A 24,438-nucleotide genomic window follows, 5' to 3' on the forward strand; every position below is an offset into this window, starting at 1 on the left:
CCACCGCATCCCAAAGGTGCTCTATTGGATTGAAGTCCAGTGACTGTGGAGGTCATTTGAGTGAAGTGAATTCACTGACACCAAGAAACTAGTTTGAGATTAAGCTTTCTAAGATCCTGTAAGTAGCAGAGGATGGGTACACTGTGGTCATAAAAGGGATGGACATGTTCAGAAATAATACTGAGGTGGGCTGTGGTGTTTAAAACAATGCTGTTAATGGGCTAAGGAAGGATACGAAAATATCCTCCAAACAATTAAACCACCACCAACCAAAACTGTTGATACAAGGTAGGGTGGATCCATGCTTTCATGTTGTTTACACTAGGTTCTGACCCAACTGGTGTGCTCTCCTGCTCCTCTAGCTGTCTGCTTCAAGGTGCAGAGATGCTCTTCTGCTAACTAGGTTGTAGTGAGTGTTTATTTAAGTTACATTTTCTTTCCTATCAGGTCAAAATAGTCAGGCGATTCTCCTGTGACCTCTGATATCAACTAGGCATTTTCTCCCCGAGAAGTTCACTCACTGGATATTTTCTCTTTTTTGGACAATTCTCAACCTAGATATGGTTGTGTGAAAAAAAATCTAATCTCATAGATCAGAAGTTTCTGAAACACTCAGACCAACCATTCCAACAATAACAATCATGTCACAATCGAAATGGCTTAACTCCCCTTTCTTCCCCATTCTGGTGCTCAGTTTGAACTCCAGCAGGTCAGCTTCACCTGCTGAAGTTCAGAAATGCTTAAATTCACAGAGTTGCTGCCATGTGATTGGCTGATAAGATATTTGCAGGAGTACACTTGTACACCTGTAGCTGAACAGGTGCACTTAACAAGTGGCTGGTGAGTGCTAATCAATACTGACATTTACAAACAAAATAAATGGAGACAGTTTTCTTAAGGAGAAAAAGTCGTGTTGATCAATATGTGTTAACATAACTGGTCTCAAACTGTTTGGTTGGAGAGGCGCTTGAAATATAATATCTATCTGCTGGTGTCATGAAAGGCTAATCTGATTCCATTTAAATCATATTCCATCTTTAGTTAATAAGATTAGCCGGGTAATTAGGCCTCATTTATTGGAATGCTAAAAAGCTGGATAGTTACTGCTGGCAGGGAGAAGCCAAGTGAGGCTCCCAAAGCCTTCTGACAACCTGTTGTAACCGAGTGCAATGCAGAGAAGTCTCCTGTGATCTCGAAAATTACTCATACTGTCCACGCACAGCGCAGCGGCTGATAAAACGAACTCATTAAACGGGAAGAAAGACGAGGAGGGAGAGAAAGAGAAAGCGAGAGGAAAAGGGGGATTTGCAGCTCATTTGAAGGGCACAATTAAAATGTAGAAATTTATCAAGAAAAACTTAGAGTAGAGAACGAGCTCATTGTGTGCGCGCGGCCTGATATCATAGGACAGTGAGTGTGGGACCACATTCGTAAACAGTCTATGGTATGTTGTTTCAAAGACCCCCGTACAGAAGATGAAGATGAGGAGATGAAACGGGATGAGGAAGCGATGGGATAAAACACTTTAGCCGCACACTGCCTTTTACCTGAACCTTGATGCCCGCGGTCCCTTGTTTGTGTTAGAGAGAAAGTGCTTGAAGCGGTATGAGTAAATCTGTCTCATCCTGGGAGCGCTTTGAAAACAATCTAAGTGGCCCACTGTCAGGAAACAGCGCTGACATTAAATTTTTAGCTCCACAAACTGGCAGCTTGAATGTTTTCTTGCTGCCGCTGCATGTAAGCTGTAAGAAAGCAGAACTGTGCTGGCCATAATGAGCCAAGGTAGAATCACTCATGCACGAGTATTCAGCTGGGATTTCAACACATTAGGAGAAGGAATTAGATGCTAAATTACAACTTGGGCTCATTGAAATAAATTATACAGACCATTTTATTTCCCATAAATATGTTTTAAAACAGGAAAAGTGACCACAGCAAAGAAATTACCAGGAGCCCTACTGAGTGAGCCGGCAGAGAAGAAGGGGGGCACGTGGTTAAGTAACACAATGATTTGGTTAGACGCTCGACAACCAAACTGTAAACTTTAATTTAAAACACAAGAAGCAGTCTAAGAGTGCAAACCTCCACCAAGGCAGCTCGCTCCCTGCACAGTATGTACTTCTAAAGGAACAGTATTGTATTTTTTATATATATTCATTTTGTTTTCTTTGTTTTTTTAATGTACTTTAAGAAGTCGTGCAAATTAGATAAGAGCGTGACAGATGTTTTCTCCGACTACACAAACATTATGTAGGAGTGGGTAATGGATAATAAGTATCGATTTGTAAATAAGTGGACATGAATAGCTTGAGCTGATTATATAATATTATATAATAGTGTATTTTTAACTAACTAGGCAGCTCATAGTCTTCCTTTTTACAACACGTTATTTAAAGATATAACACATTTTGGGAAGAAAGACAGATGTGAAATTTAAAGGTCAGAGGTCAAATGTGACATTATATTTTAAATCTTTATACCAGTACTTTCTATATGTCGACACACCACACTCGTAACAATCACAGTCTCTATGTTTTGTGTCTATTTTCAGTATGTCATTAAGTTGACCTTGAAGACTTACATCCACCACAGTCACCACAGTGGATCGTTAACATGACTCGACTCTACATTCCTAGTTTTTATCAGGATTTATTCAAAACTTGACACGCATGCATGCAAATAGTACCAAAAACATAACCTCCGAGGCAGAGGAAATACTTTACTTCAAAAGTCTGCAAACTAATACTAGAAAATAATGGTTACGTTTTTTGGGGGGGTTTTTTGAGTAGTAACTTACAGTTGATGATAAGTTAGAATAATATCTTTAATAAGAATGAGCAGTAATTATCTTAGTAGCACAACGAGCATAAAAGTCCAGCCACACCCAGGCCTGAGATCTACTTAAATAGAACCCGTCTGACAAAGTAAAGTAGGCTAAAAGAGCTCAACAAGCAACACACCATGCCACATTCGAAAGAAACTCAAGAACAGCTGAGAAACAAAGTCATCAACAAGTCATTTCTAAGGCTCTGGAAATCCAGTCAACCATGGTGAGAGCTGCAAACTTGGAACAGTTGCAAATCCTTCCCAGCAGTGGGAAGGTTTCCCAAAATGACTCCAAGAGTGCATCGATGACTCATTCAGCAGGTCACAAAAGAATCCAGAACAACATTTAATAACTGCAGGCCTCACTTGCTTCAGTTGACATCAGGGTTCATGATTCAATAATATGAAAGAGATTGGGCAAAAATGGCATCCATGGGAGAGTTTCAAGGAAAAAAACACTGCTCACCAAAAAGAAACACAGGCTTCTCTCACATTTGCTAAAAGAAATCTTAATGACCCCCAAAATTTGGGGGGAAATATTCTGTGGACTGAAGAGACAAACGTTGAACCTTTTGGAAGGTTTAAGTCCTGTTACACGTGGCATAAAACTAACACAGCACTTCATAAAAAATGCAATATAGCAACAGTTGAATATGGTGATGGCAGTGTTATGGCCTGAGGCTGCTTTGCTTCTTCACGACATGGAGAACTAGCCATATTTGATGGAACCATGAATTCTGCTATCTAGCAGAAAATCCTGAATGAAAATGTCCGGCCATCAGTTCATGCCCTGAAGCTCAAGCAGATGTCAGGTTATGCAGCAGGACAATGATGAGAAACACACCAGCAAGTCCACCTCTAGAAGTGGTCTAGTCACAGTCCTGACTTAAATCTGACTGAGATGCTCTGGCCTAACCTTAAACAGGCTTTTCATGCTCAAAAATCCTCTGATGTGATTGAGTTAAAACAAAGAAGAGTGGGCAATAATTTCTCCACGGTGATGTGAAAGACTTGCTCCCAGTGATCACAAATGCGAGATTGGAGTTCTTGCTGCCAAAGGTGGCAGAACAAGTTATTATGTTTAGGCCACAATTCTATCAGCCTACTAAACATACCTCCGTTTGGCTGATCTAGAATAATAATAAAATAATAACTCAGTTCTCCTTTTCTGGTCTGAGTGAGTCTTTGTCAAGTTAGTTTCTTTCATGCAAATTATGGTTGACTGTGGCTATTTCCTTGTCACCAAAGCAATTTCAAGGTGGTTCTTCATGTTGAACCCTCTTCAGACTGATTTCAACTGATGACAGCCAGCAACCTCAGGGAACCACTCACCAACCTGTCAGGGAACCTACAGTTTTCCCTTATGACCCAAGGCTGCCAGGAGTCACTGACTGATTTCTAGGCCTTTGTGACTGAGGCCTTAGTCTCTTCATGAGTCAGCATGGACTGAATCCGCTCTGCAACTACTGGATGATGCAAAAAATTCTCACTGCAGACAATGACTCTGGTAAGCTGCTCAGCAATTCATGAATAATGACTGATAAATGAGTGGTAGCACAAGACTTTTGCACTATATTGCATTTGTCCTATGTTAGGCAATGCTGTGATATATATGTGTAGCCCCTCAAACATATCATCCTTAAAGGAGTACAGTATCAACTTCGGCATCTGATCTATGACTTTGCTGTCAGACTCTTGATGGATAGCAAAAATTAAATTGATGCGACAGATAAATGGGTGATGTCGTGTAAGTTGCAGTCTATGTATCGTCCAGTGAGAAGGTGGATTTTGTTTCGTATTTCTTGAGGTATGATTTTCAGATACTGTTCATCTGCTGTAGATAGATTTTTAGGGTTCCCACTTTTATCCTCCACTCCACAGTTGTTTTTTAAGGATGAGCAGAGAGATTCTCCAAAATCTCCAGTTTTTACTCACTGAAATATTGCAGTGAGTGGTGTAAACAGATTACATGTGCAAAGATTTCACTTTGTTAATATAATACTGTTTTTCTTCTTTTTAGAAGTGATCTAAATATTGTTGGCATAAGCGGGCTTGTGCTGGCATTGTGGGGAAAATATCTAAAGTAAGTTGTCAGTGAACATTTTTCAACTTATCTGATATGTTCATTAAATTTTTTGCCTCATTTGGACCAAAAAGACGTGCGTCAGACCGTGTCCCATTTTACATGCAAACTGTAGGAGACAGGTCTGAAAATTGAGCTGCAGCTGCGGGCTTTTAAAAACCAAATCACTAAACTCACCCTGAAAAAACTACCTGGACGTCATTACAGATTTAATTAACTCCTTTCCATTTGCGATTCACTACGAAAGACCAGCTTCAGGCTTTGTTGTTTCACGACACCTCAGATTAGACTGGGCTGCCTTGATTTTTAGCTTTGAGATTCAGGCACTCGTGTCCTCATACAGTACCTAAATTCAGCTGTCGAAGGCCAGAAGAACGACTGTCAAGCAGGATTATTTCAAGGCAGATTTCTTCCCTATCACAGCCTCCATCTGTTAGACTGGTAAAGGGTTAAACGTACAGCTAGGCTAGGAAAATAGGGACATCAATCAAATGCAGACTGCCACGGTACGTCACGAAGACAAAGTGAGCGAGAGAGAAAAGTATGTTTAAAGCTCTAATAGGATGGGATTCGTTTTACAGAGAGAGAATGAATAGAGTAATCATTACTGAAGCGTGCCTGTTGTTTTACCCCATCCAAATCCAGTCACTTCTTTTCTTCCCTGTGCAAGCCTACAAAGTAACCCTAACATGCCCAAATAAAAACAATCCAAAAAAAGGTAATGCCACAGATAAAATCTGAATTGGGGCCAGCGGCTCCAACTGACAAGAAAAGTCTTGTTCAGACTTTTCTTTGCTCTTGTAAACCAGCTGTATCACTGCAGTACAAGTGCATCAGCATCAATTGTGGAAGTTACATCAGACATATGGAGCATTTTTGTTGCGGTGACACTACACAAATGGGGCCGACACTCCCGCCTGTGTCATTTATGAGACTGATTGCAGACATCTCCTGCACAAATTGTCTTTCCACGTTACAGATGCCCTGTGTTAATGATTATGTTCTGCACATTTTCTGGAAATGAAGAAATAGGATTTAAAAATGAAAGTGACAAAAACAGGAAAGCTGATGAGCTATAAGTGATAATAGGTATACATGCAGTTTGTTATTGTAGTTTGCGCCTTAATTCTCTTGCCTTTCTGGATTTGAACTAATTGCCAAAAGGGGGCATTACGGTGGTAGCCCATTATCCCCTCATGTACAACTAGCAAGCATAATGGGATACCTGGTGCACGCAGGATGAAAGGACAGCACCCATAAAACCACAAACTGGGAATGAGAACAATCGCATGAGGAAACAGAGTGCACCCTTGGCTCAAAAAATCATCAGCTGCAACAGATTGCAAGGACACGCATCACTGTACAGCTAGCAGTTGGCCTTACTAATGTCAGACAAAGTGGCCAAACAAGTCCGGAAAATAATTTACTTCTCCGATCATGTCTGCCTTACAAGAAGTCCACACATGCGTCTCTGAAAATAATGCCTATTTTAAGATAGAGAGGGTGTATAATTGCAGTAATCAATCAGGGAGCAGTGAATCAGTTTTCAGTGGCAGAGAGAGCTAGGTCTGCATAAAAAGATGAGTTTTTTGTTTTTTTATCCTGAGGAGATACAAAAGCAGCTTGTTCTTCTTATACAAAGAAGTTTACATTTCTTTCAAATGGACAAACCATGAAGCCACAGCACAGCAGCCCATTCATCCATGTGCTGTATTACTGCCCACCTGACAGACAGTTTTTCACCCAAGAGAGGCAGACGTTAAACAAGCAAGAAGTGCAAGCTGCAAGGCCCCTGTATGGGTTTTAAAAAAAACACAGTAAGAAGTATTGAATAGAGCAACAAAAGACTGGGCAAAAAAAAAAATCACCTTTAAGACAAGCAGACCATTTATGAGAAATAGTATCTGGATGCTGTATGCCTCTAGGTACCTTGTTTGTGGCGCAGACAACTGCTGTAATCTCCCCAAACACAGGCAAAGAGGCTATTATCACTGAACACCAGCATGCTCGACGTATCCACATGCATGCACAGACACACAGCTTAAGTCCCAACAATAGATCTGAAAGACCTCATTAGTCTCCAGAGCCACAGTTGAGTGCGGGCCAGGACCAACTCTGTCGCCCTATTATGCCAATACCAACACATGGCACACACTGAATTAATGGCTAAATGGAAGCGTGCAAATGGTTTGGTGCATAATGGGCCTACCTGCAACTGTCACAGTTTCATTACAATGAAGTACTGGAAAGGGAAATAAAGCCAAGGACTCTGCAAAGTATGAGATCAGTTTATTATTTGCTCGCATCATCTCAATATAGACTGTAATGCATGTGGAGGAGTCTCGTTTAAAAGACTGAATGCGATAAAGAGGACAAGCATGTCTAGTGCTGTTTTCACCAGTTCCTGAGAAATCGAGTGGCTTGCTCTAAAGTTTGAAATAAATTAAAGGCTTCAGCAGGAACAACAGATTAGACATCTACTGTCTGAGAGGGAATTGACTGGTTACAGTATGAGAACTAAGTTACTGATGCAGGAAAACCTCTCCATGTTATGGTCCTGGGTCTTGCGCCAGCATTTTGTGTTTTTGGATTTCTAAGTTGCGTTGATTATCGCTTATCTTCAGTTTGATTCTTAGTTTGTTTATTCAGTTTTCAGCTTTGTGCTTTTGTTCCAGTTACTGTTTATGATATTTACCCTGCCTCCCTCGTGTCCATTGTGCATAGTTAAGTCTCTGTCACTGATGTTCTCTTGTTTAGCTCTTCCTGCGTCATAGTTTGGAGTTTTCTAGTTTTGTGTATCTTTATATACTTCTATATTCTGTATTGTTGACATTCAGGCTTTCTGTTATGATGTTGTAGCTCTGTTCCATGATCTGTGCCTTAAGTTAATGGGAGGTTGTTCATCACCTTCTGTATCTCCATTTTGTTCCCTTGTGTCTTTTAGTCTTGGTTTCTGTTTGTTACTTCCTGTTTTATTTTGATAGTCTCCCGTCTTGAGTGCATTATGTTCAGTTTTGCTTCCCTTGTTGCTTTAAGCCCCTTTTCTATTAGTACCTACTCGGATCGACTCACCACAGCTCAAATCAGATCGACTGTTTTTTTATACCACCTAATGTGCGTGCTTGTTGTTATAGCAACATGTCCAAGCCCCTGTGACGTAATTAGTATATGAGACCAATGCTAAAAATTCGAGGCAACGATATACCTGCTGCTTGGTCTGTGACTTCTCAGTCCAACGCGTTGTTTTTGTAGCCATTTCCCTCGTTGCTGGGTTTCAAAAATGGTGGTTGTAATTTCTGTGAACGAGATGCTGTCATACCTCATCAAGTGACGCCACTGACCAGTCAATCAGTCGAATGCTGTCGGACAATGTCGCATTTTAGTACTTGCTCGGATCGCTTGGAACACCAGCTAAGCAGGTACTATGTCCTGATGGAAAACCCTGAAAACTGGCAAATTGATCGGAGTAGGTACTAATTGTTTCTACTAGAACCTAATTCATTGTTTCTAACAGCAATAAAACTGTCTCTTTTAGTTAATCTCTTGTCTCTTATAGTTAGTCCTACTCTTCCTGCCACACAGCAAACCTGACATCCTGTTTGATTTTTGATACTCTCCTGTGTCATGTACATTGTATTTGGTTTTGCTTCCAATTCCAAGTTTTCCCGATTAGTTATAGCTGTGTTTCCTGGTGTTTCCATCTCCATAATGACCTTGTATGTGTTTACAACTCTTGTTTCCCCTTATTTTTTTCTGGTTACTGTTCCTGTCGTCTCGTTTCATAGCTCTCTGTGTGTATGTCTGGAGGTCCTGTGATTCCTTATGGACCAGGTTTCCTTCTTTAATAAAGCTTTTTTTCATTTGACACCAACCTATGAGTCTGCATTTGGGGTCACCTCCATCACTAAACCTGACATCCAGCTGCTTTTTTGCAGACATAATTGCACAAACATGCAAACACATTGTTAAAGATATTCTATTATCAAGTACTCAGATGCAATGAAATATCACTCAGACACTTAGAGCAGTTTTAAACGTGCACGGGTGAGAGACTCAGGGAGAGACTCACACACCTCCTTGGTGCAGTCTGGCTTTATTTATACACATCATGAAGCATACAAAAAAGGAAATATCATCCTTATCTTGTCAAGAACGCAGGTGTGGTTTCTCAAAAACTTTGTGTTTTCTACAAGGTTGTTTCTTACTCTTGGGTGGCGGTTTCCTGCTGCTGACAATTAATGTGAAGGCAAACAGTGACAATGTGAAGGCAAAAGAGTGATTATGTGAAAGCAAACAGTTTCCGTTATAAAGTAGGGAGCCAGCAATTAAAATATACAGCTGGTTGAGTACAGAAGAGAAATATAAACACTCTTAGTTGATTATTATATGAATAATAAAACCTTTAAAAACAAAAATACTCTGACACACATGTTTCTGCAACTTGTTGTGTTTCTAGTTTGGTCTTTTGGACTTCCTGTATCTATTGCCAGCTGCTCTAAACTAAGTCAGAGGTCTTCAACAGTTCACACATGTGAACTGTTAAGAGCTCCTTTTTTGAACGAGCAGCAAAGCCAGTACAAGAAGAGGAGGGGTTGCAGAGGTGTTTCGATTTCACTCACATTTGTTTCGATTTACCTCACTGACTAGCTGATTAGGTTTAGGAGAAAGTCAGGGTTTGGTTTAAAAAGAGACATAAATAAGTTCACAGAAATAAATGCACACTGTGATGGTGAAGGTCACCAGTCTGTTGTGCCAAGTTGGGAGAGACACTGGGTCATTAAAAGCTGAACTGATCGGGTTTTCATCTCCATGCTTTGCCACAATTGTATAAAATCATGCACCAAGCCGTATATCCTGCATTTATAAACATTTACGAAAGAACGGCGTCGGTTTTGAGAGGTCACTGGTTTGGTAGTTGGATGGCACCACAGCAACAAATCAGTCTCTAAAATCTATTTCTTCTTAGACAATCCACGATCAACTATCAGTAAAGTTAAAGAGTGTTGTCGTGGAGTGCTGAGGTGCATAGTACATAAAAGTCACGAGTCCTTTAGGTGTATATATGGCTCCATTACTTTTGCCATATATGTAAGGTTTTCCAGGCTGGTCCTCTCCTCAAACTATAAAACCTCAGGTCAGAGTGGTGCTACTTGAATTTTTATGTTAAGGAACTGACCAAAATCTAAAAAAAACCCTGATGTGGCAGTAGCCACTGTTAAAGGAGACATTAATGTCAGTGGTTTGGAATATTTACAACACAGTAATCCCAGTTTACTGATGAAAACTTATATCAAATGCAAAATTTATTTGCCTCCTGCAGTAGAAATTATTAGAAAACCAAAATGTTCACCCCAGTCTTATGACAGCTCATAAAGCTATTTGTTACTGTGCAGGAGTGACAACATCATTTTTAACTGATTTCCAAGAGAGGCTTTTTACTACTTCTTCCTCCCAGCTTCCTGTCGTCTTTCCAGTGACTCAGGTGTTAGAGTGGTTTAAATACCAATCGGGCTGATCCCTGATTCTCCGGCCACATGCCCAATAATCTTTGAGCAAGATACCGAACCCCGAGTTACATCCATGAGTGCGAGTTTGTGTGTGTGAATGTAAGAAAGATAAAAAGGGTGTGTGTGTGTGTGTGTGTGTGTGTGTGTGTGTGTGTGTGTGTGTGTGTGTGTGTGTGTGTGTGTGTGTGTGTGAGACTGGGTCAATGAGACCTGCAGTAGAAAGTGCTTTGAGTGCTGAATTGAGTAGAAAGGCGCTATATAAGTACCATTCCATTTATACCCATGAGGGATAAAACCTCCAAAATATATCTTTATAAAACTGCTTCAAGCATGATTTTGCACTTGCATTCCTGAGATTATTCCCTGAAGGAACTCATCACACAGGTAAACTGGAAGATAAAATATTTTCCACCAGCTTCAACTAAACATAACCACAAAGTTTTGGCTTCTTGCTCTCAGCAAATCTTTTTTTGTCCGCCTAAAGCTAACTAACCACTGAATGAAAACAAAATTTAAGTATAAAACTCAGAGGTGTGGACTCGAGTCACATGACTTGGACTTGAGTCAGACTCGAGTCATTAATTTTATGACTTTAGACTTGACTTGAAAAAATGTTCTAAGACTTGTGACTTGACTTGGACTTTTACACCAATGACTTGGGACTTGAATTGGACTTGAACCGGTTTACTTGAAAAGACTTGATATTTTACCCCAAATATAAAATTTAACACGCATATTATATAGAGATTGAAAATGTGACGTCATTCACGGGTAGAACCGCAAAGGATTCTGGGAACTCGTGGCAAGCGGTACTAGCGCACGCAGGCTTTCAATTAAAATCAGTTATACAGCGATAAAAAGAAACACAAAAATGTCAAGAAGCTGTTGTATTATTAACTGCAATAGCCGGTCGCATGACAGCCACGGGAAGCCGACGGGTAAAGAGATCGTTTTTATCGGATTACGTCGTTGAAGAGAAATTGTTCAAGCCGTGTTTCCGAAGTAACAAAGACGCGACGGATGGCCTGGATTGCAGCCATTCAAAGACCAAATATAACGTCCCAGAACACTCCAGCTCACAGGTTAGTCTGCTCCAAGCATTTACACGAAGGTCAGTGTTTTTTAGTAGTTAATACGTCATTTTCATAACATAATTAGTGATATAGGTTACAAGCAAGTCTGGCGCTGAACAGAAATTGTCGCGCTATGCTCCTTTATTTATTGTGTATAAACAGTGAATTGTCCTGACACAATATTGCGTTTCGCTTCTGTTATTATGGTACATTGACAAAAACATATACTTTTATTCACAGGATAAAACAGGTTTTTTGTATCACTAATTGCCCAGTACGATTACAGACTGCGGTAAAGTGAGCCGTCATTTGTGAGCCGCGGTCAAGCCAGCCGCCTCCTGTCCGCGCGGTGATTACAGCATACAATATTATTGTCACTGCTACATTTCTGTGATGCTACCAGAAATTATTTCCACTACTAATTAATTATCGTTGAGCTCAAAGGTCCTATTAATAAACGGTTAACAAATGTGTATTTATGACGACAATTTGTGAGACTGGTAAACTTATGATACGTACGATGGTCTTTACTTTCTACACGGTGCATTTCAAGGTCCTGCACCCATCCGTCGGTAAACTGTACCTGGGCTTGTTGCAGTGACCTGAAGTTACTAAACTTCATGAGTGTATGCACTCACTCCAAGAACCGTATGATTATAAATATGCATATAAATATGCTAAGATGAGATAGCTGACTTCATCTAACTAGCAAATGTTGTCCAGGCTACGTTGGTGATACAGTTTTTTTTAATGTGTATGATATTTTTGTCATGCGATTTTAAAGCTGGTCCTACAACCGCATCCAAGAATAACATGCAGCTTATCTCAGAACTGTCGGTGAAAATTATTCTTGGAGCTAGGTTTAATTGAGCTGCATTTTAAAGAGGTGCAATTTCACAATTTGTGTATATTTTCTAAGTTCACTATTTTGTCATGTGTTGAGAAAAACACAGATTTTAAAATTACATGGTCTAATATTTACATTTAGCATATAACTGCAACATTATTTTTTCTTTTTTTTTTTTTAAAGACTCGAAAGGACTTGAAATTCAAAGTTTCAGACTTGTGACTTGACTCGGACTTTTACACCAGTGACTTGAGACTCGACTCTGACTTGCCTGACATTACTTGAGACTTGACTTGAGACTTGAGGATAAAGACTTGAGACTTACTTGAGACTTGCAAAACAATGACTTGGTCCCACCTCTGATAAAACTCTCAAAGCTGAAGATCTTGTGACTTTTGCCACCACATCCAACAACACGTACTGCTCAAGGCTGACCTTGCAGCTCTTTCAAAGACTGGAACCGCAACAAATTTGGTCCGCGAGCACAATTCAGTAATTTATTTTACACTAGTTTGCAAAGTGTCACAGCTGTTGTTTGCGTGAATCTACACAGATTACATGAATCTAAATCGGAAAAACGGGGCAATTTTTAATGGTTTGTGTGACTGCACAGTTCAAAATAAAATCCAGCCGCTTTAAAAATTTGAACTTACGCCACTGAAAGGCAAATCACTTTTCCTCTTAGTCTCGCTGGCCTGTTTTGGATCCTCTCTGCATTTTTAACCTCGTTTTTTTTTAGCGTTAATCTTTTCATCTTTCAATTCAAAACCTCACCCACCGCCACATCCTTAGCAGCCATGACCTTTTCTCTTTCAGCTCTGCTTTTGTCAGACTCAGAAATAATCATTGCTTTCCTCTATCTCACACTAATTGCTTTTATACAGTACGTAGAGGGAAATGTGTAAGCAAGTGGTTGCCGTGCCAACCGTATCCACTGCATTCACCCCCTCGTGTGTGTGTGTGACTGACAACAAGCAGAAGAAGAATAAAGGTTTAAGGAGAACGAGCCAAGTGAGCGGTAATCACTGAGAATGAGAAACTACTGAGATTTCCTGAAAAACTGTGTTCAGCATCAAATGCATTAACCCACACACATGCACACATTTCTCTCTCATGCGTCGCATTTCCTCAGCAGTGCTTTTACATGACTCTCACACTCTTATCAATCCTTTCGCCTCTGTCACTCTCAGCCTGTGGCCTCTGTCTCCCTGTCAGCTGCAAAATGCGATAATTATAGGTTAAGCAAACTCCTCTTCCTCCTTCACACCCACACACGTTGTGTTATGTCATAACCTTCAGGCCCCCCCCCTCACTTGTTTATTCTGTTCGCTCTGTCTTCATCTCTTCAGTATCATCTCTTCATTGTATTCTTTCTCTACGCAACGTCCATGCAACTGTCTTTTAGATAAGCGGGGAAGAAAAGGCTGCGTAGGCTCTGAGTGTTTCTCACTGGAGAGAGCTCCTTCTTGCAAGGACATTAAAGCAGCTCTCTTTGATTTGGAGCATTCATTTGATTCTTTGTTTACTCAAATTGAGAGGTATCCTTGATTGAAAATGTTCTTTGAAGCAACAAGTCAAGGCACAAGATGCGATTTCCAGATCATATTAAACTCACTTGCTGTTTCGGGGGATTTTATGATCCATAATAAACATATTCGAGCACAGAATCAGTTCAAGCAGGCACAAATTCAAGCCACAAACAGCCATAACAGGCCGATTTCAGTTCAGCTCGGGCTCAATCACTACCCAGTTCTAATGGATTGCTATTTAAGTTGTGGTATTTTAAGTCACTTTAGCCTGCCTACAGTTGATGCATATCTGCAAGCTACTTTGCAGCCCACCTCCACTCCAGCTTCTTGTTTTCATGCTGTGTCTAACTTAATATCTGCTGTTGGTTTTGATGTCTGCTGTGTTCTGTGCTGGGTCTTGCTGCTATTCGTGGCAGCAACCCCTGGCCTAACCGAGCTGCTGAAGCTCAACCTGAGCATCAGAATAGAGGGATTTAAGTGAATCTGGATGTCGCAAGGTTGTTGGTGCCAGGCGGGCTGGTCTGTGTATTTTAGAAGCTGCTGATCTGCAAACTGTTTTTAACAGTAATTCAAAAAACACCCTCACTACAACCAAAGTATGCAGAAGAGCACTGAATTTAAAAAATACTGGAGCATGATGCAGATGGGCTTCAGCAGTAGAAGAACGGGACACTTGATCTAAAAGTCTCACAAAACTGGTCTACAGAAAATTTGAAAAACATTGCCTGGTCTGATGAATCTCTATTTCTGCCGCAACATTTAGGTGGCAGGGTGAAAAAACGGATCGTTGCCGTGTAGCAACTGTTCAGGTTGGTGGTGGAGAATTTACATTTTCACAATACACACGAGAGCTGCTAATGTGAAGTCTTTAACTGCAGCAGTTTTAAGCAATCTATCTGTAATTTTTTCTAATGATTATTTTCATCTCTGAAAAATTGCAAGTATGCAGTAGAGAAAAATGCATGTGCTATTTATTGCATGATAATATTTGCAGCTTTTTCATCGGAGGTTTTCAATCAGTATGAGCATACAGTGGTTTGACTTTTATGTGAGTTTTGAAAAATTATGGGCAATGGAGCTTTTCCGAGCCGACCCGAATCCCTGATTTAATTGCTGTCATTTCCTTAAAGTCCTCACCAGCCTCTAACATAATGCAGTACTGCGATAAAACTTTCAGGACTTTTAAAAATGTTCAATACACTTTAAAAAACACACTCAACTTATTCCACTAATAGATATGTGGCTGGAAGGTAAGATTTGTTTTTCCAAACTATAACAAGGTCAACAGAAACTTTTGCACTTGGTAACAAACAATATGTTGAATCTACTGTACGCCCCACAGCGAGCATGCATCTAAAAGTTAATTTTAAAAAAACTAAAAACAAATTTTTTAAAAACTCCTCCTGCACGCTTGTACGGACCCCGCCATTCCTCTGTGAGAAACTTAAAAGGCTATTAACATGACATCTTTGAGGCTACATTTCAAAGCTGTTCTTCCATTTCGGGGTTATGGATTCTACTTGTGCAGCCCAGTTTGTGCCAAATCTTGTGTATCTCAGTCCCACAGAGATGGTTTTTTGACTTATTATGTATTCTTTTGTTTTCCACTGTGAGTCCTTTGAACGTTGAGTCGACTCGCTGTCAGGAGCTCCGATGTGACGTCAGGCTCGGAGGGCGGGGGGGGGGGGGGGGGGGGGGGGTCTATTAACAGCAAAGTCAATCAGTCGAGAGGCTGGTTTGGAATAAGAAGCAGCACCGAGCACCGAGGGGCTGATGCAACATAAAAAGTACAAGGACAAATTAACAAATGATACTACTGATAGACTTCACACTCATAAAAAAAAAACCAGTTCATTATCTCAGAAAAAAATGATTCAGCTATTTGTTTTCTTTCAGTGAATTTTGACTGGAATTATTGCAGCTGATATGATTAATCTAGAAACCTGCACGGGAATTATATTATTAGTCGTAAGTACATTACTCTAAATTGTATCTAGGAGGCATTATTCTACAGCAGGATGAGGTATATCTCTTTTCCCTTCACCTTAATATTTGTTCCCGATTATAGTGGACTGTGGATCAAAGCATTGATGCACTCAGCCGAGTTCTCCTACCTTAGCAGCCATGACCATGGCAGATCCTCCTCTGATGCCCAGTATGGGGATGTGTGTCTGTGCAGAGATGAAGTCCAGGATCTGAGCGATGGCCTCCTGATCTGTGTCGTCACCGAACACGACGCCTTGCAGTGGGTTCCTTGTCATTTGAGCGCAGATCCGATTGATGATACTTTTGGGGTCGGTCTCGTTCATGGTGACCACCTCGACTTTGGGAGGATACGGGATGTGGAGGAAGTCCTCCTTCTCAAGTCCAGCCCCCAAGGCTACTTCACTAGAGTTGCCCACCAGGATGACAGCAATGCTGAGCGAGTTGATCAACTTGGGACTGATGGGGGGAAGTGCTGGAGAGCCGGGGGAGTAATGCGGAGGGATAACTACACCCCTCTGGTTGCTGCCTCCCCTCTGGCCTCCTTGTCCCCCTGGGGAACCTCCAGGCCCAGTTCCTGGACCTCCGCCCCTGCGGGACTCGCAGACGGGCAAGAGGACAATGGAGAGGAGGAGCAGAGAGAAGGACAGAGAGAGGAAAGGCAGCGTCAGCCGAGGGCACGGATAAGGGTGATAGGATGACTGGTCTGGAGGAGGGGAGGGAGGATGGGGGGAGGAGGGGGAGATCAACTGCTTGTCCTGAAGATGGGAGTGAGAACGGTGGAGGCTGACAAGCATTGTGGAGGAGTGTAAATGCCGTCCCTGGAGGCAAAGAGAACAGAGACAGAAAGAGAAGATAAATGCAAAACATCTGAAAATGATGTTTAACACTTTAAATATGAACTGAAATATAAATTAATTAATACACAACAGTGATGATGCAAAACACGACCACCTGCAGAAAATGACAGTAACCACAGCCCACGTCAAGAGCTGGGACATATCAGATCACAGTACATTCAGAAAAACAGTCAATGACACATCAATTTGCAAAACAGGTCATGAACAGCCTGCAAAGTTTATCATCATCATGTTCTCATTTTTTCAGCTTTGCGAAAAAACATAAGAGAAACTTCAACAATATAACTCAGTTTACCTGTCGGTTTGCTGTAATTATAAAGAAACATTACTCTCATAAAACAAAAATGCGTAGGCACGGCTTCTCGAATTAGCCGTCCTACTTCGGTGGTATGGCAGAAAGGACGCTGTAAAACTGACAATAACACAGATAATAATAAATCATTTTGCTCTTGGGATGTGATCTTTTCTTGCAACCGAGTGCTTCCTGATGCAAAATACAGGAAAAAGCCAAAAGGTGTAGCCTAAATCGCTGCAATTCCATCCACTGAGCTTGATTGGACCCTTTTGTAGGTTGATTCTGGCCTGCGAGTCAGCTTTTTGACACTCTTTTATTAAGCTTGTAAGCAGCTGGATCTCACAGTCAACATCTTGCATATTGAAGGTGTAAATACCTGAGCTGTTTTGGCATGGGTTGCCAAGGTCCTGCTGTTTGAGAAAGGACAACCCCTGGCAACAGGGCTAGGATTCAAATCACCTCACAACTTAAGGACTTGAAATTGTGTCCAACATAATATTTTTTCCCAAAAGTTTGCACTGAGGAGTGTTCCTAAATACACTCCTCAGTTTGCCGACATCTGTTTTCAGTCTCACTACAGCTTTCCTTTCAAACGGGCCAGTAACTCGCCATTACGCTTGCCGGACATACACTATATTGCCAAAAGTATTCACTCACCCATCCAAATCACTGAATTCAGATGTTCCAATTATTCCCAAGACCACGGGTGTATAAAATTTAGCACCTAGGCATGCAGACTGTTTCTACTAACATTTGTGAAAGAATGGGTCGATCTCAGGAGCTCAGTGACTTCCAGCGTGGTACCATGAAAGGATGCCACCTGTACATCAAATCCAATCATTAAATTTCCTCACCAATATATATTCCAGAGTCCACGGTTAGTGCTATTATAACAAAGTGGATCAGATTTGGAACAACAGAAACTCAGCCATGAAGTGGTAGGTCACATAAAATCTCAGAGCTTTCTGCTCCGTCAATCGCTACAGACCTCTAAACTTCATGCGGTCTTCAGATTTGCTGAAGAACTGTGTGTAGAGACTTTCATAGATTAGGTTTCCATGGCCAAGCAGCTGCATTCAAGCCTTAAATCACCAAGCACAATGTAAAGTGCCGAATCCGGTGGTGTAAAGCATGCTGCCACTGGACTCCAGAGCAGTAATAATGTCTTTGCTCTTTGCTTTATGTTAAGGATAAGGCTAATAAGCCCAGTTCTGGCCAGGCTATCAAAATACAGAAAATTTGACCCTTTAACCGCAGAACAAGCTAAGTGACCCATATAGCTGGAAATAAAACCTCACAGAGAGAGAGAGAGGGCTGTGAGCTCTCATAGAGCATCAAGTGACAACGCCACATCCATTACACTGTGCCGTGACTTCCTCGGAGGAACCCTGTGGCACACATCAAAGACAGAGCAGGAAAGAGAGGGAGTTTTGTGTGTTTGTGTGTGTGTAAGTGAGTGTGTGTGCGTCTCTGTTTTAAGGGAGTCATGATAGCACTGGGTGCATTTTGACAGATTGACAGCCTCACAGCTTCATGGACTTGCTGCCAGGCTAAGTGACCATTAGACACTCACTGAGTGTCTCTCCCTCCCTCCCTCCCTCTCCCTCTCCCTCACTGCTTCCACTGCTTTTCTCTCCTTAGCCCTCCAAACCTGTCTTTTTGGTCGCTCCCTTCAACCCTCTGAGACCCATTTGCTGATCTTTGAAGTCAACTGCAGACCTGTTAGTCAGTATTATTGCCGGTATTCGCTGCTACTATTAGCACATGTACAAAGATGAGCGGAGACGAGCATGGAAGGAAGAGGGGCGAAGGGAAAGAAAGTGGGAGAGATAGAAAAGGCAGAGGCGGGGTGAAAGATGTAAGCAGAGGGAGGTGACAGGCAGGGAGAAACACAATTAGTCATAGCCTGATGTGAGAATTGTGGTTTCTGAGTGCGCGCACATACAAGTGAACAGGGAGTGCAAATTTGGGCATATTTTCTGCACAGATAAAGATGAGGAATCCTAATGAGTATATGTTTATGCCTCTATTCTAAATTAAGCACAAAGGAGCACTTGAGGAGAGGGATAAATGAAGGGTAAGAATAAAAAGCTTTGTCTCTCTACCTCCTTCACACAACACCTTTGCTAATCTTTTATTTATCAAGCAGCCTGTGTGTTGCGGAGCTGATACAGTCAGCACCCATAGCATAAAAGTCCAAAAAAACCAAAAGAGGGAGAGAGAAGTTGTGAGCACTGCTGATGTCTGACAGAAACCAGCAAATCTGCGCTAAAAGAAAGAGGCCGAACCGCCTGGATGTGATCGCCACATACCAAAGAAAAAAAACCAAACAGTTTGTCTAAAAGGTCTAATTACCAGAGGTTTGTCAGGCTTAATTGCAGGTGCACATGCTAATTGTAAACGAGCTGAATTCTCCATGAAGACACCAGAGCCTAGAGAGAGAGAGGAGGAGGAAGCAAGTGGGAGGAAGGCAGCAGAGAGAAGAGGAGAGAGAAGAGAGGGGCGAGAGGAGAGAATAAATAGAGACATACACAAAAGAGATGGAGGTGGAGGAAGGAACAGCAATAAGAAACCCAAAGGAGGGAGTGAAGGAGGGAGGCGTGGAAGGTGGAAGAAGGGAAGATTAAAAGAAGACATGATTACCATGAGATGATAAAAGAAGGACCAAGGGTGGGGAGGAGGTTAATGAAATGTTTTGGGGTCTATTTTTGTTTTGTGAAAGCTATAGTGTACAGTAAGTTGGATAAAAATGGCTGAACTTCTGAAAATGAGCAGATGAAATCACTCAGAGAGGGCAGTGGAGAGAAAGTATGAAAAAAATGTTTAAAATCCCACAAGAAGTGTGACAGCAGCAGGAGAGGGAGAGAGAGCGGAGAGACGCACAGAATCATCCGGGTTCCTGTGTAACGGCAGAGCTCGGTTTCCATGGTAACAATTCAAATATGCCTCCACATAACACCCTGGACAGGAAGATACACACAACCCGCACAGTACACTACATGCAGTGCGTGCCCTCTCCTAATAATACACAATTTACTTTTTATCTAAGCTGGCGCATATTGCCGGCGCCGACTCTCACTGACAAAAATAAAATACTTGTAACATAAAACAAACAGCACGAGGGCCCCTTCCGCGCAAACATGTGCACAACACCTGTGAGGTGAGTTAACGCGCTCCTGCAGACGGAGAAGATCCAGTCCTCCTTTTTTCTTTTTTTTTGACCGTCCCTCACATTAAAAATGGATGTCCAGAAGTGCTACCGGCAAATAAACAGAAATAACACGATGGATGGGAGCAGCCAGCCGGCAACACTGAGCGGGAGCGGCTGTGACATGTGGACTAATCAGACCTTCATGCAACGTCTCTGCCGTCATTAACAGCCCCCCCCCCCCAATTAATAACATTTAAACGCAGGGTGTCGAGAGTGGATTATTTACTCACAGCCTATTAGAACAAAACAGCATCAACAAATCCGAGCTGACATTTGAATCTATGTGCTCATGCGTGCCCATTACAGCGCACACACAGCAATTACAAAGAGAACATGGATAAGTGGCAATGGGCGCTAACACAAGACACTGCCATGAGTGCACTTCTTGTATCCAGTAATTTACTGCAGACGTGATTAAACGGCACGTGCAGACACAAAGCCCAAATGTGTGCTCCGTGGGTCAAACACGTTTCTGAAACCAACAAATTTTCGATACACCCCTCTGCCCTTTTGTCTCTCATTATGTTTCTCAGACAGTATGGGCTCAAAATGTGGTCATAAATATTTTGTACTTGTAAAAAAGATTTGTGTGTGTAAAAAAGATTTGTCTGTGCGTAAAAAAGATTTGCATGTGTAAAAAAGATTTGTGTGTGCGTAAAAAAGATTTGTGTGTGCGTAAAAAAGATTTGTGTGTGGACTTAGAAAAAAAAAACCCTGCAAGTTACAAGTACGGATTTTTGACCCTATTTTTCTTCCCTTCAGCTGATTGGTCAATGTCATGTCAATCACAAATGTAACAATCCAATCAGAGAACAGATGGGTTTGGCTGTCGAGGGGCGCTTTTTTTGAACTGCAGGTCTTTGAAGGGAATAAATGCCCTTTTACATGCCAACCCAGCGTTTTCCTTCATCACCACGAAGGAAAACAGTCTGTGGTCGTCCGAGTTTGGTGATTTTTATGTCACAGGTCTACGTGTTTAATACAGGGACTTCCACAGCCTTTTCAACAGCGCTGCGGACCGCGGGGTGGGGGCGGGCAGTGTTTTGGAAATGACAGTCTTCATTACAAAGCTTTCTTCGTTATGAATTAGCATACATGTTTTTATTGAACATTTGAAGAACTAGCAAAAAAAATAAACTCTTGTAGAGGACATAAAGTCAGAGATAGAAAAGACAAGGAGCAGGTGCATCTAGTACAGGTAGAGCTGCTGCAAAAACCCACAGAGCCCAGCAGCCAGCGTAACAAATTCTGGATCCTTTGCTTTTAGTTAGCAGTTAGCATTAGCAGCGTATCCTGCATCCAATGTGAAAGGACTTTTATGCTGCGCACTGTGACTCACAGTAATGGTCCTGGGTCAGCCCTGACTTTGTGTTAAACTAATCCTAAAGTAATAATGTTATTTCTAACCACTGACATACCACAACTTTATCCTTTCAACAGCTACTGAAAGTTAGGGGACCTAGCTGCTATCGGATATTTATATAGCGATCCTCCAGCTTCAAACGGTATCACCCTTCAAGGACCTGCAGTTCAAAAAAGTGCCCCTCCGACAGCCAAACCCATCTGTTCTCTGATTGGATTGTTACATTTGTGATTGACATGACATTGACCAATCAGATGAAGGGAAGAAAAATAGGGTCAAAAATCCGTACTTGTAACTTGCAGGGGGTTTTTTTCTAAGTCCACACACAAATCTTTTTTACACATACAAATCTTTTTTACGCACACACAAATCTTTTTTACACATACAAATCTTTTTTACGCACACACAAATCTTTTTTACGCACACACAAATCTTTTTTACACATACAAATCTTTTTTACGCACACACAAATTCTTTTTACACATACAAATCTTTTTTACACATACAAATCTTTTTTACGCACACACAAATCTTTTTTACAAGTACAAAATATTTATGACCACATTTTGAGCCCATAAGACAGGCATTGTTAAAGTTAAGCGAAACAGCTGTGAGGGAAACAGAGCCAGGTTTTATGGTGAAAACATGATCTGTATATAAAAGATGGCCTTAACAATGTCAAAAACTTGAATAATGGCCAATAGGGGACGACTCTGCTGATTACATAATTAAAAAAGCTTGAATATAGATGTCTATGACAAAAAAATGTCCTATTGGCTCGCATATTCTATTGCTGTGTTCTTGAATAAGTTGGAAGTCTAACTTTCCGAATCCCAGTTCTAATGTTAATCTGGAACACTCCCTCAGCTTTTACCACTTGGAAAGCTAGAGCAACCCCAGCAACTCTGAGTTAGTATTCCAAGATGGCAGCACTGGATGTAAACAGTAGTAAAACTGCAAAACCTTTCATTTATATTGCCACTGTTGTGTATTTATGACTCGTTAACTAAGCTATGCACAGAGCACTGACCAAGCTCTATCCACAAATGTCCTGTGCAGTGTTTTTAAGTGCAAATAAACAATTATTATGCTGTATTGCTAGTGATACCCGAATGGCTCTACATTGCTAAGAACCAACACAAATCCTGTTTTTCCTGCTCTTCCTGCAGTGTTCCGAGCTATCTGGAAGGCAGCATATACAACACAAAGGGCAACATTTGCAGGTGAAGAACAAAGCCAAAGAATGCAGTTCCTATAGGTCCCACTAGAGGCTGCCTCCAATGTGGATTCAGTTCTCATGTTAAAAAGTTTATAGCCAGGTACAAAAGATCAGATCAGAAAGAGTGAAAAGTGCAACACAATTCAGAGATGGAGAGAATTTGCCTTAAAACTAAAAGTTGCACATTTTAAAACACGTTGGTAGTTCCAAGGAACAATTCTATTTTGAAGTCAATTTACCATTTGTGTCGCACTTTTCCAAGTTGTACTACTAGTACACAATATTTACAGACAAGCATAAAAAACTACAAGCAACTATGGCAATCTGCTAGCAACCAAAGCAATCTCTTTGGAAGTTTTTGGTGCAGCACCTTCTTTGCATCCAGTTTAATCCAGTGAGAGCCAGGAACCACTGCCAGCCAGGGAAGGATAACACATTTTTCCCTAGCAACTGGCAGTTGTATCACATATAATATTGTGGACAACTCTTAGGCAATCCACACCAAACTTGCTTTAAAAAGCCAAAATGGCAACAGTAAAAATGCTCAGCTTGAGGCTTCACAATATGACCTTGTTAACTAATGGGTGGTGGTTATGTCCATCTTTTGTATACGGTCTGTTTGTGAGTGAAATAAAGATAGCTCTTAATGAAAAATGTCCTATGTGTTGGTCCAAGCATGAGTGTAAATATAGGTCCAGAAATAGCTTCTTGCATTAGGTAACGCTATGTTAATTAGCCATGTGCTCATGTTGCTATTTGGTAATACAGAATTGATAATGTAAGGCTAGAGCAGGTGTGCCTCAGGTTAAGAGTGAACAGGTTCATCATCAAGCCTGCAGTTGAAAAAATATTTTTTACTTATTATGAGCAGAAGATAAGGAGTGTGGATCTGGAGAATGGTTAAATCCTTAATACAGTCAGACATGTCATCCCTCCTGATTGAGTACGTGGCCTCATGTTTTCCCCAATGTGAGAAGATGAGTTTGTGCCCTCCCTACATGCACCAATACACACACGCACACCGTGAGGTTAATGTGCGCACAGCACCATCTGGGCTGAGCTAGATCATGCCAATAAGATGGCGCCATCAACCGTATCGGCCTTAACATTTACAAAGAACATTGATCACAGAAGTCTGTCAAATGGCACAGACCACCAATTGAATAACCAGAGCTGCATAAGACATGCAACTGCACAAGCTCGCCATCACAGGGCTCCAATCTGCCAGTGAAAAATCGACATGATCAATCAGTCCATCAATAGTTTGCTTTGATCAGCTTGTCCCCTGTCAATTCCCCCAATTTGTGAGGACTTTACTGGTCACATGTTTCCCATGGATATTGCAGCGGATTACAGACTCCAGGGTGTATGCTGCACAGGCTCTAAGCAGCCGTCTGAGACATTAAAACTCAAGCTGCCACTTTATTTGAAACATACGTAGGCCATCATTACCAGGCCCTGCTATATCCCTGGGGGCTTGATGTGGTGGGTTGAACTGTATAGTGACTGAAAGGCATTGTGGATAACATAAGCTGACAGGCATATCTATTAAGGAGCCCATTTACATTCAGTGGGTGGTCAGTTAAAGGTAAGAGTGGTACTTTTCTCATCCGAGCTGAAGCACACGCTGCATCAGACATGA

General features: G+C 41.4%; 1 protein-coding gene across 1 annotated transcript in view; it reads right to left on the reverse strand.

The window, feature by feature from the left end:
• The window catches only part of grin2bb (glutamate receptor, ionotropic, N-methyl D-aspartate 2B, genome duplicate b), a 148,327-nt gene that overhangs the window by 97,910 nt on the left and 25,979 nt on the right, over nt 1-24,438 (reverse strand). The window contains exon 2 of the mRNA XM_085356592.1: nt 15,980-16,669. Within this exon, the coding sequence (XP_085212718.1) occupies nt 15,980-16,669 (690 nt within the window). The remainder of the gene's footprint in view (nt 1-15,979; nt 16,670-24,438) is intronic.

Source organism: Diplotaxodon limnothrissa, linkage group LG6, assembly GCF_057381915.1.
Source record: "Diplotaxodon limnothrissa isolate DT_005_m linkage group LG6, D_limnothrissa_male_GT1.1, whole genome shotgun sequence".
In the NCBI taxonomy this organism is placed as follows: domain Eukaryota; kingdom Metazoa; phylum Chordata; class Actinopteri; order Cichliformes; family Cichlidae; genus Diplotaxodon; species Diplotaxodon limnothrissa.